We start from the raw sequence: 16,009 nt of genomic DNA on the forward strand, positions 1-16,009 counted from the left end.
TAATGAGGAGCAGAAAAAAATGAAAACAAGATTCAGAGATCATTCTCTCTCTCTCGCTTTCTCTATAAGCTATTAGGCAACATGTTTACTGGCAACTGAGAATTGTGTACCTAACAACATTAACCCCATTAAATTGTTTTATAGATGCTGGTGCACAGTAAATCGAGCCATAAAGAAGCTGCGGAGAGGACGTTCTCTGAGTAAGGTGATGACTCCTGTTTCTCCCCCCGGGCCACACATAGTTCCCAGTGAGAGAAACATAGGAAAAAGGGGGATTTTTTTTTTTTTTTTTTTTTTTTTTAAGAATGTGGTGGAAATTAGCTGCATGGGCCCTGAAGGAATGGAGTGTGCCTCTAAGTCTGGATGAAGTCTGTCTGTTCTTATTTCCACGGTAGAAAGAGGTAATAATTTTAGGCATCCTGACCTTGTGAGCCCAGATATTTTTAAAAGTGGTGTCTTGGATAAATCAATCAATTGGTTTGATTTACTGAAACAAAAAAAAATTCATATCGCAATCTATTATATTCAGTAATAAAAATGAAAAAAGGTGGACTGTTTACAGGTAAATACAGGAATTTAATCATTATCTCTGAACTAATGAAGACTAATAATTTAAAAAGGCCTTTTATATATTATTTGCTGCATTTGCTTAAATGTTCCCACAAATGTCCCTTTCTGTAAAATGGATTCATTCAATTATCTTCCACAATATAATACGGTTGGGTCAATTATTTGATATGTTCAAAACAGAAGACCTAGTATCTCAGTCCGGTGTTATAACACACACATTTTTATCCATAACTCAGTCACAGCTTCATCCTGAACTTTGACCCTTCAGGCAAAGCAACCACTCTCACACGTTGGAGAACCATAAAAAGATAGCAGGACTGACAATAGAAACTCAATATAGCGATAGCTGCACATTCGCAACAGTTATGATACCTGCAACTGTTCTATTTGCTTTCTAAAGAAAGCTATTACATATTTTCCACGCATCCCAGTTCTATGACACCTCATAATGTCAAAGACCGAGAGGATTACACAGTGGATTGCCTTGCAACAGAGAAACAAACACAGATTTTAACCTGGTGTTTCCACCAGCACCACCCTGCCATATCATGAACATGCATGAGTCATAGACATGAGGAGCGGGTCCTCTGTAGGCAGCTGAGTGGGGCCCTCCCCCGGTGTAGGATCAGACACCGCTAACTAAGAGGGCCAAACTAGCTCATCACTGTCTGTGATGACAAAGGTGATTACGTTAGTGGGTTGTGTCTTGATGTTTTCAGAGTGAGGCTGTGTGCTGTTTGACACGAGTTGCTGTCTTGTAATAGGCCCATTAGAAACAGCGGTAACATTTATGGTTGGGTTACTCACACACATACACACATACATTCACACGCACACACACTTACACACTTAAGTAATTCAGGTGAAATTTCCCAGGAGCAAAGGTACATTCCAGAGGCTGGTAGTGATATAGATTAGACTTGGAAATAATCCAGAGCAGGGTGCATATCCAGGGCAACCTCTACACACATAAACAAGTAGCCGCACAGTGCACATTCACACAATCACTCATAGAAGAACTCCACTCGAGAAAGTCGTACCTCCAACTGCTCCTAGACACAGCTGTTCTTTTATAGGGATGATTACTGGCTGCCATTTACAGGCCTTCATCTCCCTAACATGCACAGCCACCTGAATGAAGCACATGGTGGGGCCCCAGCACCCAGCACCCCACTGGACCCCCCTTTTCCTTTACGGCACTATAGGTGTGCAGGCATTCGGGGGGGGGGGGGGGGGGGCACAATTCCCAACTGCTCTTTCAAAAGTGTGCAGTGAAGCTCATTTCTGGGATCACATGCTCACGTAAATGCATAAAGCTGAGGATACAAGTTATGCAGGGTGAGCATTCAGCTGCAACACATTATGCATTACAGCAGCACACTCTAGTTGTAAAGAGGCTGCAGCATCCTCTCTGTGTGATCTCTAGATCTGTGAAACTGTCGTCTGCTCGTCAGAGCTCCATTTGACTTTTTCCCGCTGTAGTCCCCCATGAAAGGCGTCCAGCCCCTGCAGGTTCCAGGGTTTGGCCCCGTTGGTTCGATCAGGGCTGGACTCACTCACATCCTCAAACTGCAACTGGGAGGATGCAGGAGACAGAGCGCCTCAGCTTCTGGCGATAGGAAATCCCATTTAGGTGGCTCATGGCATGAGCACGCAGATTGTACATGTGGGAATTTACTCAGATAGACAAACCTACGCACTAACACCTAGACACCTGCACTCTCTAATTCATTCTTTAATTTTCACAAATGGACATAAACACAGACATGAAACAATCTGTGCACAAGTCCTTACATGCAGCTCCTTGTTTCCCCTGTCCCAGCTCTCTTTCCCCTTAAAACACTGCCTCTTTATTCTCGATGAACGAAAAAAAAAAAAAAAAAAACACACACACAAAAAAAAAAACAACACTCTCCCTTTCTGCACACACACACACACACACACTCAGAAAAATAGGGGACTTCCAGCCACTGAGAAATAGCAGCATAATTACCGGTGCTCTGTTGTCTATCAAGACCTGACCTTTTCAACATGTGTGTGCCGTGTTGGGAGCGGTGGGAACCGGCGTGGAGGAAGACAAGGGTCTCCCTGGCTCTGTGGTGGTCTGACCCAACCCCCCCTTTCTCCACTGCAACTCCCCTAAAACTCTGGGGAACTCCCACTGCGCCCCCATGTTCTTTGGGTTTCAGAGGCTGGAAGGGGAGAAAACGGCAGCCACAAATCAGGCTCTTGGCAGGGGGACATCAAAGGCGGGACAGGGCGATGGGGAAGGGATAGGGGGAGACAGAGTTGCCCTGTCTCATTGCCATCCCAAGGGGATGGAAGAAAATGTGTAGAGCACAGACTTTATAGTGGCACAAATGTAAGCTTTCTCTTGGTGCCAGTGGGAAAATATCTAACTAGTATTGCCTTACATGAATCTGGCCCCAAAATATGGACATTAAAGGATGAAACATATACAGGGACACACTCATAATAAACACACAAGACTTTATAGGATTATACATTAATGGCGAGTGGAAAGAAATGGCTTTCACTTGCTGAGGAAAGTCATACAAACAAATAGCAAGAGACTGATATCATGAGGAAAAGGTGGATGTGCAATTCAAGGGAAAAAATGGATAAGAACTATATTCAAATCAAAATGGGTCACTGGGACCAACGACAAAAAGTCCTCCTTATGTTACCACATGACAGACAAGCTCAGCTCTCAGTTGGAGCACACAAAGCTGTCTTCAGAAATGTATTAGGAGGCTATAAGCCCATAATTACTCCAATCGGCATGTCAGTTATTTACCCTTCCTTCTCCTCTTGTCTTTCACTAGCCGTGGGCCACCCCAATGACGGAGTAGGGACCATGAAACGTGGGTTCTTCTGGCGGTTGTGATGGTGGTAATGGTGATGTGCATGTCGGAGGAGGCAGGATTTTGTATTGGGGGATTAGGGAGAGATTTCTCTGCTTGACTTGAGAGACGTTAGGTATCTGTGACAGAGGTGAGGAGAAAAGAGGACTAGGAGGGAAGGAGGAGAGAGGAGGAGAGAGGAGAAGAAGGATGAATTGAACCAGAGATACCGCCTCAGAAATTTCACCCTGATTAAGACCGGTCAGAGAATCCGTTTTGGCGCACCTGGCTACTCGCATTGCCATCAGCCAGAGGAGTCGCCACAGGTTGAATTCTGTTATCAGCTTTTCCTCAACACATTCCTATAGTAGCCACACTAAACTGAGCCATGAAATGGTTTGACCTCCAGGAGAGAAGACCTATTTAGTTTATGGGTAGTACTGGGATGCCATTTTGTATGCATTGTGGTTATGTGGTTACATGTGAGCCTCCTACTGTAACAAGCTCCCAGTTAGCACCTCTGGAAGCAGCGCTACAGCTGCTTTTAAAAAACAATTGCAACAAGGTTTCAGTTGTTATTGTTGTTGGTGTTATTATTATTGGGGGGGGCATTAAAGTACTACCAGATCCATATCCAACACCGAAGGACCTACGGTGGAGGATGAGGGAAGACAGGAAAAAAACAGTCATTCTAGGTAACAAGGAAAAAGAGAAACCATCCATGGCCGAAAAAACTGGAGATGTCGCTCCCATATATTTGATATCATGCAATCACTGACTGTGAGAAATTTACATGCCAACAAATGTATGAATGTGTATGCGCATACTCAGAGTATCTCAGGACCTGATTAGAAAAATGACATTTTTTAGCTCCTAGGTCTTTGATGCCAGTTCATACTGTCATTATGGTCCACAGACCAGAACCATAATAACGCCTATCCTCCTCTTACCCTGTCTCCTAGGACTCCAGATGAAGTGTCAAAATCCCAAGGCAGAGGGAGATCACAACAAACTGATTATCAACAGGAAGTGGCTCCATTATGGGCTTAAAGATAGGAGAGAGTGCTCTCTGGTTACCACACTCACTCAAATCCACACATTCCTGCAGGGTTTAGAGAGAGTCAGGTCACCCCTGTGGACTCCCAGAGGCTCTCCGGCTATTGCCTCAGCCCTGGGGCATAGCTGAGGGTACAGCTGGGATGCTGAATAGATCTGGGGTTTTTCAGGAGGGGTTGGAGGTGGGTGGATGTCTAAGGTGGCCTGACAATCAGGGGACACTCGGCCGCCTTTGCCTTGTGACTTAGGACACCTGCAGTGAGAGGTTGTGCTCTGAGTGATGAGATGAATCTTCTGGGATTGGAGGAGAGCGTTAACGAAGCACTCACATAATAGAAACCAACACAGGTTGATTCCAGAGGGAGATGCCAGTGAAGAAATGTCTCACCCAGTCGAATTTGAAGCATCACATCTCAAAAGCCGGACATTGATTTAGAAACAGGAGATACCTTAAGTGCTAGAAACAAACGAACCATAATCTCTCAAAGCTAAAGATCTATTACAATTATCTGACTAAGCATTTGAGACCATTTCCTAAAAAGCCCTTCTGGGACTTTTCCCTCATTCCATTCCTTCTTTTTCCTAATGTGATTATAGCATTAGGACAACTTTTATGATGTGCACTCAAAACCCTAACGATTCCTCTGAGAGTAGGAGGCACTGAAAAAAAAAAAAGGGAACAATTGAAATGTTTGCTGAGCTGCCTCCCCAGGGAGTGAAGTCAGAGCCCAAGTGAAGGGATGGATTGTGCTTGTTTGGGATCGACGTGGGCAGGAGATTGCAGAGTCATGTGCGTGATGGAATATCTCACTCCGAAAAATGCTTCTAAACCTTTTTTTTTTCCTGAGCATGCTGAATGTCGGGAGAACATTTCAGCCTTTTGTTTATTTTTTCTACACATCGTTTGGAGGAGAGTCACAGAGGCTCTGTTGGCTGGGAATAGCTTTGAATCTGAGGCCAAAACTGAGGCGAAGCTGGGAGGCCTGGTCTCAGTGTTGGTACATGTATACATGTGAATTATTTACTTGTCGTCCAGCAGGAAATGAGGAACGATAACAAGCTTGGGAAAGAAAGGCAGAAAAACAAACAGATGGTATCTCATTGCCTTCTTCATTTCTTCCTTTCTCTTTTTCTCCTTTCTTTTCTCTGAGGCAGTCGGTTGTGTCCTTGTGAGGACAAACAACAGAGGACATGTCACTTCAAAGACAGCTGCAGGAAGAGAACATAATTTCAAGGTAAATAATTTCAGTTGCTTGCAGGCGGCTCATAAATTTTAGTTTTACAAGAAAAATGGCTGCCTTGTTTCAGTGATGCCACTGCTGCATTTCCCATGATCAGCACAACAAGCCCAAACTGCTGACCAAACTTTAAGCAGTTGAGTTGCATTGTGGATCATGTTGGCATGGAGGAAAATGAACTTATGTGATTAAAAAGACAGTCCATCTGGAGTCAGACAATGCTACAGGACACAATGCTAAATGCTACAATGCTAAAGTGGAGGAATGGTTTCAGCAATTTTGCTCTGCTGATGCCAAAACTGAGCACCAAGTAGAGCTGCTGTTTAACAGAGCCGGACCTTGTGATGATCTCCTGACCCATTTTTTGACTCTCCTTCTCCCCCTGACCTCAGCCAGACACCCCCTCTCATCCCTAACCTTTCAATCCCATCAGCCTCACTATTGCTCAGTCACCTGTGATCAGGCCTGGGTGGTGACCTCTGACCCCAACAGGTCATGATTAGTGCTGAGAATCAGAGCAGCGGTAGAAGGGACTAGGCAGAGATGAGGTGCCTCCGGACCTTGAGTTTCGACCCAACCAGGCTGAACTCTATTCTGGAGCTGTCAGGTCGCCACACCCAATACATCTCTCCAAGAAAAGAGCTGCGTATCAAAGGCTGTGGTCATTAGTGCAGACAATTGGGGGATGATTTTTTTTCCATCAGGGTGTGGGGATCACAGAGAAGTGAGAGGGTGGTCAGAATCAATAGAGGTTTGGAGCCTAGTATTGGCAGGCATTTTAATTAGCCTGGATCTTTGCAGAGAAGGGGATAGAAGGGACCGGAGATGGCGGCTATGGGAACAAGGAGAGCAGGAGAAGAGGACAGGAAACAAAAGAGAGAGAATCAGGAAGAAATAAAGAGAGGGAGGGTGAGGGTCATACGCCCAGGGGCTATACTCACTGTGCCAGATCTAAATGTGCACCACCTTATAAAACGCCCTCTCAAGGGACCGTGGGTGGCTGTGGCTGGTTATGGGATGCACACACACACACACACCAAATAATTCCCAGACATCTTATCTTAGTTTGGCTGTCTTTTCATAATATTTGCTATTTGGAGGGATGGACATCATAAGCCTGAGTAGGAAAAAAAGAAGTGATAACGTATTAGAAGCCACATCAGTGAAGCTGCAACAGCTTTTCGCCACATTTGTCCTCCTCCAAGCATGTTCTTCTCCTTCTCCACCCCTTTCTTTACCCACTGCATCCATAATTTCCACCTCCTCGCCATCTCACTGAGTCGGCCCTTTTGTTTCTTTAGACAACAAAACACACAGCGCTAAAGATATGCCAATGTGAGACAAGCTAGGAGTCGTGGTTGTGCCAAGTTGTAGCAGCAAAAAGGAGTCAGGACAGAGTAGGGAGGACGGTTCTGTAGTTTGGATTCTTCATCCTCCCCGATCTCTGCTGCTGCAGCTTTCCTCCCTCTTTCAATGAGAGTCACAGAGGCACAAACAGCTAAAACCAACAATGAACAGTCTGAGGGGGTGTCCGAGTCCATGAACCAAACACGGACAAACTTTGCACAACTAAAATGAGTAGTTTCACCTTGAGGACTCATGACATCAAATCAAATTCTATTTAAAGATATCTCAGTGTGTAAAACATCACTTCTATCAATACCTTCTTTAAACTGCAGCATTGAGCTTCTCCATGTCTGCAGTGACTTCTGTGATCAGGCTTATTAGTTATCTGAAACGAAATAACAAAAAAGAGAGATAAAGTTAGTAGAAATACTCTGACATATAATCAAAACTGAGAAACCTTCTGCCTAAAATTGGGTTTTGAGTAGAATCACTACATTGAATTACCTTTTTAATCGGCTTGCTGGCGTGTGATGGTCTTTTCCAACTCGATGCTTTCATTGTGAATGCATCATTACCTAAACTGACGTCAGCTATCGGGGGAGACATATCTGTTGCCTGTATGTGCTTGGGACATGGTGGGACTGTGCAAATGAAAAGCAAACACATACCTGAGCGAATTAAGCTAGGTGTTAGTAAAGGACTGTGCGAAAGTGTGTGTTTATAGTTGTGCACTCTCATTCTCACACAGGAACAGTGCCAAGAAGTCAGGGCTTCACCAAGATTTGTCCTCAAATGGGCCACCCAGAATGTCGAAATTGTGCCCCCTGAATCAGGTGCTATGGATTCAAACACAAAGAAACACATAAACACACACATAGACACACTAAACTACATTTAGTTGCAAGTTAATTTTTCCTTTTTGTGCTATGACAAAATATGATTATCACAATGCATTTTGTGATTTTGTTACTGTCTTTGTCAGAATTTTAGCATTTTGTATTAATTTAGCCACCTTTGGCGCCACGTTCAATGGCAAGCTTAAATACTAGCTGAATCCCCTCAATGAAAAGAAAAGCACCAGAAGAGTGTAAACCAAGAAAAATTCTGAGAAAAAAGTTTATGAGTCAGCAGTTTAAAAATAATGGAGCCAAATTGCTGAGTTGTCTGACACAAAATCACAGCATTTAACTCACCCAGTGCAACATACAAGTGACTGCATTTCCTTTTGTGCTGAAAATGAGACCCTACGGTCTTCTTTTCCTTTCTGGGTGGAAGCGAAATTTCCATCCACATTGAATGACAAACCCCAAACTTTGTGTGTTAGTGTGTACTGTCAGAGTGATGAAGGTGTGTCTATGTGAGTGTGTACGTGTGGGGAGGAGGGGTACTAAACTCAGTGTTGGCGAGTTGGGGGCACATTCCTGAGTTGATTTAGTGGGCATTAAGATGAGGAGGAATGTGTCAAAGCTGTAGGCACTTTAGTCCGCAGTGGGGTAAAGTGGCTGGGAGGAGCTCAGAGGCTTTCTGACAGCTCAGACTGACAGATGACTGACACTTGGCTTAATGTGAGAAAGATGGAGAGCAGAGTGGAGTGGAGGGAGACAGAGTAGTGAGGACAGAGAGGAGGTACCTGTTGGGAAAAATATGAAAAGCATGATTGACAAGGACACTTTGCACTTCAGAGACAGAAATGGGAGATTAATAGAGGTATGACATCTGGAGAATCGAGGGTGTGGACTTAAAAAGGCATGGGATGAGATGGACTGACTAAGTTCAGTCAGCAGAACGGGAGAGGATGCTAAAAGTCGAGATAAAGCAGGAAAAAGAATTCAAAAAATTCACATTCGCTGTGGGACACGTAGTGGTTGATCAAGGGAAAACAACTCAAACCAAAAGGATTTCAGAAGCTTATCTTTATTTGCTCAAGATGGTTTGATAGTTGAAAGAACAGAGATACAGAGAGAAAATACAGAAATATTCTTTTCTTCCCATTTTATACAACATTAGTTGCTGGGTCAGCTGTGCAACGTCTGATAGATGACAGTAGATGAAAGCAAAGAAACACAAATGTATTTTTTTTTCCCACTTTCTTTTATATATTTATAACATAGAAGTCATATCTTAAAAACAGCTAACTTAACCTGCTGTCTTGACCCAACATAATTTTAGAGTGGTGCAAAAGCTTTAATCTAGCAATAAAACATGGAGGAAAGTCAGCTTAAGAAAGCATCAGGTAAAATGTGTGTGTGCAAGTTTGTGTGCATGTGCGTTGAGGATTTCTTTAGTCCTGAGACAGTGTAAGCATTATGGTTGTGTGTTTCACGTCAGTGTGTGCTTCAGACTGTTTGTGTGTATGTGAACTGGACTGATAACACTACTGCACCTTTGGAAGCTCCACTTGGCTCACACATAAGACTGAACCGATTCAGGGATCACTGAGACAGAAAGGATTTCTTGTGGAAAAGAGCAACATGTAGATTAATTTGGCTGCCGCACACCACACACTATTAAAATCTTAACTCAACATATCACTGCCTCTAACGGCCCCTTCCCACATCATTGCTAACAGCAGAGCACTTACAAATTGAAGAAATATCCCCGCATGAGTTTTTTTTTGTCATACATCTACATTTTAGGGAACAGAGGTCTGTGCGGTATCGGTCTGACCCAACCTACAAATGGCACCGCATGCACTCAGGAGTGAAAAAAGGCAAACCACAGCCAGCGAGCAAAGGAATTTGAACTCACCTCTTCCCGCTGTACGTAAACATAACTTATTTTCTTCTTATTTCCTGAATTCATCCCTACTCTTCAATAAATTCACATAAGTGCAAACCCATTGTTCGTTCATCTAGAAGCATGCATCATATTCAGTTGTCACCCTGCATATATGACGCATTCACAGAATATAAAGAGTTGAATTATCTCTGTCCTTGCTCTGAATTTCACACTCCTTCCATGTTGCTGTTGAAATAAAGCTACGTGACAGAACAGGTCAAGTCAAAGTGCACAAGATCAAAAGAAAGAAATGTGCCAAATGGAGGAAAAAAAAAGGCAGGAAATGAGCGCCCAGTTATTACAGACATAAAACCCATGTCCTTTACCCCACATCGTCACCCCTTCCCACCCGCCGACCAAAACTCTGATGCTGATGTTGCCCACCCCTGCTGGTGGGGCCCAGAAGGGGCCAACCTGTCACACAGTGAGAGAGATGAAGCTGTTGTATCTCTGGATGTTCCTCTTGAGGATTTCTGAGCATGGCCCAAGCACACGCTCAAAGCGGGGCCTGTCCAGCTTCACACACTTGAGCGGACCGCGGGCAACTACGGTTGCTGCCCTGGGGCGGTTCAACAGCAGAGCGATTTCACCTGGAGGAGGACGAAGAAGAGAATGAAGACAGGACAATTAACTGGGGAAAAAGATTGTTTATGTGGAACAGAACTGTTTGTTTGTCTTTATATGTTCCTTCAGATCCAGAATGACATGAAATGGTTGTATATTTACAAGTTCCTGAAATATAAGGGCTCACTGACGACAAAACAAGTTGATTTGTAATATTGTATTAAATATTCTCAATTGCTATTAATAGAAGAACAATGTATATAATTTTTCATCTGAAGTGACTAGTTGTCTTATCTATTATAAAAACAAAAGCAAAGAGGTTAATTGCAAACAACTTATTTGCAATAAATTACAGAAACAAACAACCCAAAATGATTAGGTCACAAAAACTGCTTCAAATTCTTTAGTTGGTATGTGATATGAAAAATTATATATAAATATTAAAAATTAACTTTTGACTTTTCTAAATTATTGGACAAGTTTCTATTTTTAATACATGAGTAAAAGGTTTCATTGCCCAACAGCCACTCACCAAAATAGTCAGAGGGTCCGAGGCGACCAACCTCCACGTACTCCTCATTGTCAGATCTGCGCTGAAGAACAGAGGCTATTCCCTGGAGGCAGAAAGGAAAAGGAGGGTTGGGGAGAAAAGAAAGAAGAGAAAGAGACATGAAAAAGAAGAAGAAGGAGAAAAATAAGAGGTGGGAGGGTGTTGGTGGGAAAGATGGAGGACAGGAGGATGGAGAGAAAAGGAGGAGGGGCTGAAAATCATCAGGAGGATTAGGCTGAGGAGAAATTCCTTTGCTTCATAAGACCACAGGTGCACAGGATTTGGCTGCTTTTCTGTGGGACCGACACCTGTTCTGTGTGAGGCGTCTGGGCAGAAACGCGAGACAACACACTCAGATATTCTAACAGGTATGTGATACAGAATCTGATCAGTTCTCCTTTATCTCCTCCAGAGTGTAATAAATACAAACATCTAGTCTTATCACAAAATCCCCCTTTATCAGCACCGACCCACATAATGGAAACAACTGTATTGTTCAAGACAGTGGGAGCTCCAATATGGTGTCCCTAACTGACCCAAAAACACTCACACTCAGTATGGCCCCTTGCTAACTTACATGATATGCTGCAAACTTTTAAACATACACACAGCCAGGCAGACACAGATGGATGGACAGCGACACACAGACACACAGATTCACAAAAACATGCAAATCCACATATGCACAACCAGTGAGAAAATCAACAGCTGATGACTGCTGGAAAGTTAGGCCGGATTCTATGACCCACTATGTTACGCGTATTATGATCACCCGCTTGTATAAGTGTGTGTGTATGTGTGCGTGTGTGTGTGACTCATCTAAAAAGTATAGGGGAGGAAATCTGATTTCCGTTCACTCTGCCCAGCAGATGATAATAGTTCATGTTGCTGTATCTTGCAGCTGTTGACAAACTGTGTGTGTGAATGAGGACAAGTTTGAATGTCTATTGTTGCATATCATCTATCGCACACAACGTCTGGCTTTGGAGCTCATGCCTCATATGCCAACACCAACGTGTATCTGACACACACTTGGTGACTCATTTCTTTTAAGCCTGGGATGTGAGCGAGATATGATTGTTTGACCTGGATTTTTTGAGACAGAGGTAAACTACTGTAGGTGCTTTGGTGTTAAAGTCTAGACTTTCACATGTACTCAACTTCAGTTGGATTTGGTGGCAGGTAAAAAAAAAAAAAAAATCAGAAGGGGAACTTCCAAGCTTGTCTTGGACTGCCCGATAAAACAGACTTGACCGTTCCAGCATTTCTAATCCTTCTCTGCTCTCTGCTTCCTATGCTGACCAGGCTTATGATGCTAAATATGAATATAATGAGCCTTAATGAGAAACCCTAAAACCGTCAGAAACTTACTGCAGACGTACAAAGCTGAGACTGTATTTCAGTGAAAGGGTGTGTGTGACTGAGCGCGTTTATGCTTGAAATGGACTGTGGAGAAGTGGCAGACACTGTTTAAGTGAGTTCAGAGCACCATGTGAGTGTCACTTCCAAGGAATACCTAGCCAAACTGTGCTTGTGGCGCTATTACCAGAACATTCTTACACAGCAGGTTAGAGTTGGTGTCCAACAGAGCAGTGAGACTTGAGCTGATCATGGCTGCTGATGTCAAGTTCTTGATCATGCTGGGTGGCCTCATGAACAGGCATGATCAACAAGAGGATTCATGCTGTTTTGATAGACAGAATATAAAAACATAAGATAAGATAAGATACTTCTTTATTCGTCCCACAGTGGGAAAAACAAGAAATAAAAAAAAAGGGATGATTAGTTTCAAAACAACAACCAAAAAAGTAGCAAAATCTGAAAGAAATGAAGTTACCAAATGTGCAGGCTGAAGGCTCAAGGCAGGGAATCCCCTGAGTAATCTCCAAAGGGTCCTAATGCTGCTGCAGCCTGCTGTGTAACTTCTCATGAAGAACCTGGTGTTTCACAGTTTGCTTTTGTGGTTGACTAAAATGCTGCTCTGTTGACCAGTTCAGCCTCCCATGGTACACTCTTACATTTAAGCCACAGTGTGGACACAGCAAGAAGTGGAAGAGCTACTTGACTAAAGCAAATACAGCCTACATCACCCAGAGGAAGAAAGAAATTAAGACAATGAAAGCCTGAAAAATCTGACTCACAACTATGGGAAAATTTGTATTGATCTCTGCTCTTCTCATAGACAAATTCCTGTGTGTTTAGGTCAACTTGCTGGTAATCTGGCAGCCAGGGATCATAGCTACGTGTCATCCCTCTCTCCTCCCAAATAAGGAATAAAAATGCTACAGAAAATAATCATAAACAACATTCTACACTAACTGCAGATGGTTAACAATAATGGCTGAGTGAAGGGTATCGTATTAACTTTCATAAGAAGATCAAAGAAGGGAAATCCCATAGAATTATGCAACTTTGTCTAAACCATCTCCCATGTTTCATCTCAAGAGTAAACACTGCTGCAAACACTTTTAATGAACTTCATTTCTCCGCACCAAACAAGCCTGAGTTTATAAGTGGTGATGTGAATGAGAGCCACGGATGGGAATGAGGCATTGAAGCTCCCATGTTTACAACTTGTTGATTCCTCTCCTTTCCATTCATGTCCAAACAAAGAGAGTGAGACAGTGCAGTACCATCATGTACAGTAGTTCATTCGAGAGCAGGCCTCATCCAGTGTGGTCTAGATAACCATCTCACACTGTACCACCCCAGGGGCAGCACTCTGCTCCACAGATATTTCACTTATAAACATCGGAGATCCTCCTCACCACGCTGCCAAACTCAAGGAGCAAAAGGCTGACAGACAAAAAAAAAAAACATGCTGACGGAGAAGGACAGACGCAGAGAGGACTTTATGAATGTATCAAGTATGAACGAATGACTAGTTACTAAAAAGTCATTGAGGGAAGAGAGCCTAAAGACACATGCGAGTGGCACTAAGTGGTATTGGTGGTCACGTCTTTTAACGTCCTTAAAATAAAATTATCACCCAGAAAACACACACCAAAGAGAGAGTGGGGGTGGGTGGGACAGACACAGGCAGAGATGCAGGAAGCAGAGTGATATCCTGAGCAGTCTGTTCATGAGGCCACCCGGTAGCATCAGCAGTCTGCACTTTCTCATTCAGACGTCAACACACAGACAAACATATGCAGAGATCACTTACTGAACATGCAGGACGACAACAGTTCCTCTCACAAGACCAGTTTTCTTGTAGATATGAAACAGTCTTTGAACTGATATCTTCAAAAGGAAAATATCTCGTTTCAAGCCAATCGCACCTGTTCATTGTTCACCTTTGCTCTTGTGGCTCTGCACTTGCACTCAGACGAAAATGACTTCATTCATTAACTGCATTGCTCCTTAGTCGATAAAGTTGTAAAGCTTCATTAACTTAATTGCATTTCTAATCATACATTCAGGTTACAGTAACAGGTGATCTGTGAGGATTTCTCTTCTATGTGACCGTTTAGTGAACACAACCTTTTATCTTCCCTCAGCATGACTACTTCTGTCTGAGGTCCAAGGACAAATATGATAGCTGCATATTCTGTTAATTTATTTAAACATTAGCTAAAGACACATCTTTTTAGATAAGCGTTTTGTTAGCCACTTTGTGACTGTACTTGTTACATATTCATTTTATTTCCTTGTCTTGTTCTTGTTTGTGATTTATATGGATTTTATTTATTTATTTCTTGATTGATAAGAGTGAGAAATAATCTGGTTTTAGAAACGAAAAGCTATGTTAACAGTTTCGCAAGAATAACTTTCCATCTGTATCATCAGTGATACAGCAGTAAGGTCAATAAGTTAATTGCAATGTGAATGCTGTTACTCATTTCCGTATACAGGAGCAGCACATCCTCCACATCTTTTCCTTTTCAGCACCAAGTTTTAAAACTCTCTGGAACATCTTCCTATTGGTTTGACAAGTTTATTGGTCCCTCTCTCTACACCATTTGAAGGCACAGAGGACATGGAGTGGTGTCTCAGTGTATTGTCAGGAGGAAGAACTGTGGGCTTGTTGGGTAGTAGAGGCAGAATTTCTGAAAAACAAAGGAAGGCAAGGCAGTGTATTCAAGGACCTGGAGTTCTGTAAAGACTTGTTTGTACAGTGTGAGAAAAAAATGTAAACACGTCATTTTGCATTAGGGCCCCATTCCTCCAGACAGGCAAAGAAAGTGATGTCTTTATACCTCCCTTTTGTAAATCCTCACCATCAGCAGCATGTAATTAGTGACTGTGAGGTTTGTCTTTGGCTGATGCTCCAAATCCACAGACAAAACGAATGAAAGCACAAACAGACAGATGAGGAGCAGTATCAAAATGTGAGAGATAAGAGAGCTCTGACTGAACTGAGCTGACACTTCAGCCTGGTTTGTTACAAACAAATAATGGTGTGCATGTGAAAAAAAAAAATACTCACAAGAGAAGAGGATGTAATCCAAGTTGTGGTGAGCCTGATCTTACTGTGTGACATGTAAACACATAAAATCTTGCTGCCCTTACATGTGGTCTTTTTTGAATCAACCTCCTCTGTATCCATATGTCCCTCCCTGCCCTCTTTGACTCATCCTTCTCTCACTCTGTCTCTCTCGTCTCCCTCCCGGGAGGCTGGGTCTCCTGACCCCGTGTGAAAGTCGGCAACACACATTCCACCCTAGTCCACCCTGCTCTGGGAAAGTCAGGCCCTGCTTCATGAGAGACCAAGAGCAAGGCATGGACACAATGATAGAGAGGGCTTATTGGAAATTGGAAGATAGACAGGGGAAGGGATTAAAGAAAGACAAATACTTTTGATGGATGATAGGATTATAAGAAAGTACGAAAAAAAGGTTATGCTTGTTGGGCTGACCATGCTTATTTTAATTAACGATGGGCCTTGTAGTGTCTACTGTGACACACTCACATAGACCTGGATGGCATACTGGAATTTGTTGGTTGCCTTTCCATCTCTCTTCCTTCCTATAATTCCCCAGATTCTTATGCATATTTTTGCCTTACTCCTCACTTAGATGTAAAAAGTCCTAAATTGTTGAGTCACGCATTGCTAAGTGCTA

The 16,009-nt window shown here is 43.0% G+C and overlaps 1 protein-coding gene across 1 annotated transcript in view; it reads right to left on the reverse strand.

Annotated features, from left to right (window-relative positions):
* Positions 1 to 8,981: 8,981 nt before the first annotated feature.
* Positions 8,982 to 16,009, reverse strand: part of prkar1b (protein kinase, cAMP-dependent, regulatory, type I, beta) — a 55,787-nt gene continuing 48,759 nt past the window's right edge. The window contains exons 10-11 of the mRNA XM_029508063.1: positions 10,929 to 11,010; positions 8,982 to 10,422 (exon numbers count right to left, since the gene is read on the reverse strand). Coding sequence (XP_029363923.1) covers positions 10,250 to 10,422; positions 10,929 to 11,010 — 255 coding nt within the window. The 3' untranslated portion in view covers positions 8,982 to 10,249. The remainder of the gene's footprint in view (positions 10,423 to 10,928; positions 11,011 to 16,009) is intronic.

Source organism: Echeneis naucrates, chromosome 8 (genome assembly GCF_900963305.1).
Source record: "Echeneis naucrates chromosome 8, fEcheNa1.1, whole genome shotgun sequence".
Classification (NCBI taxonomy): Eukaryota; Metazoa; Chordata; class Actinopteri; order Carangiformes; family Echeneidae; genus Echeneis; species Echeneis naucrates.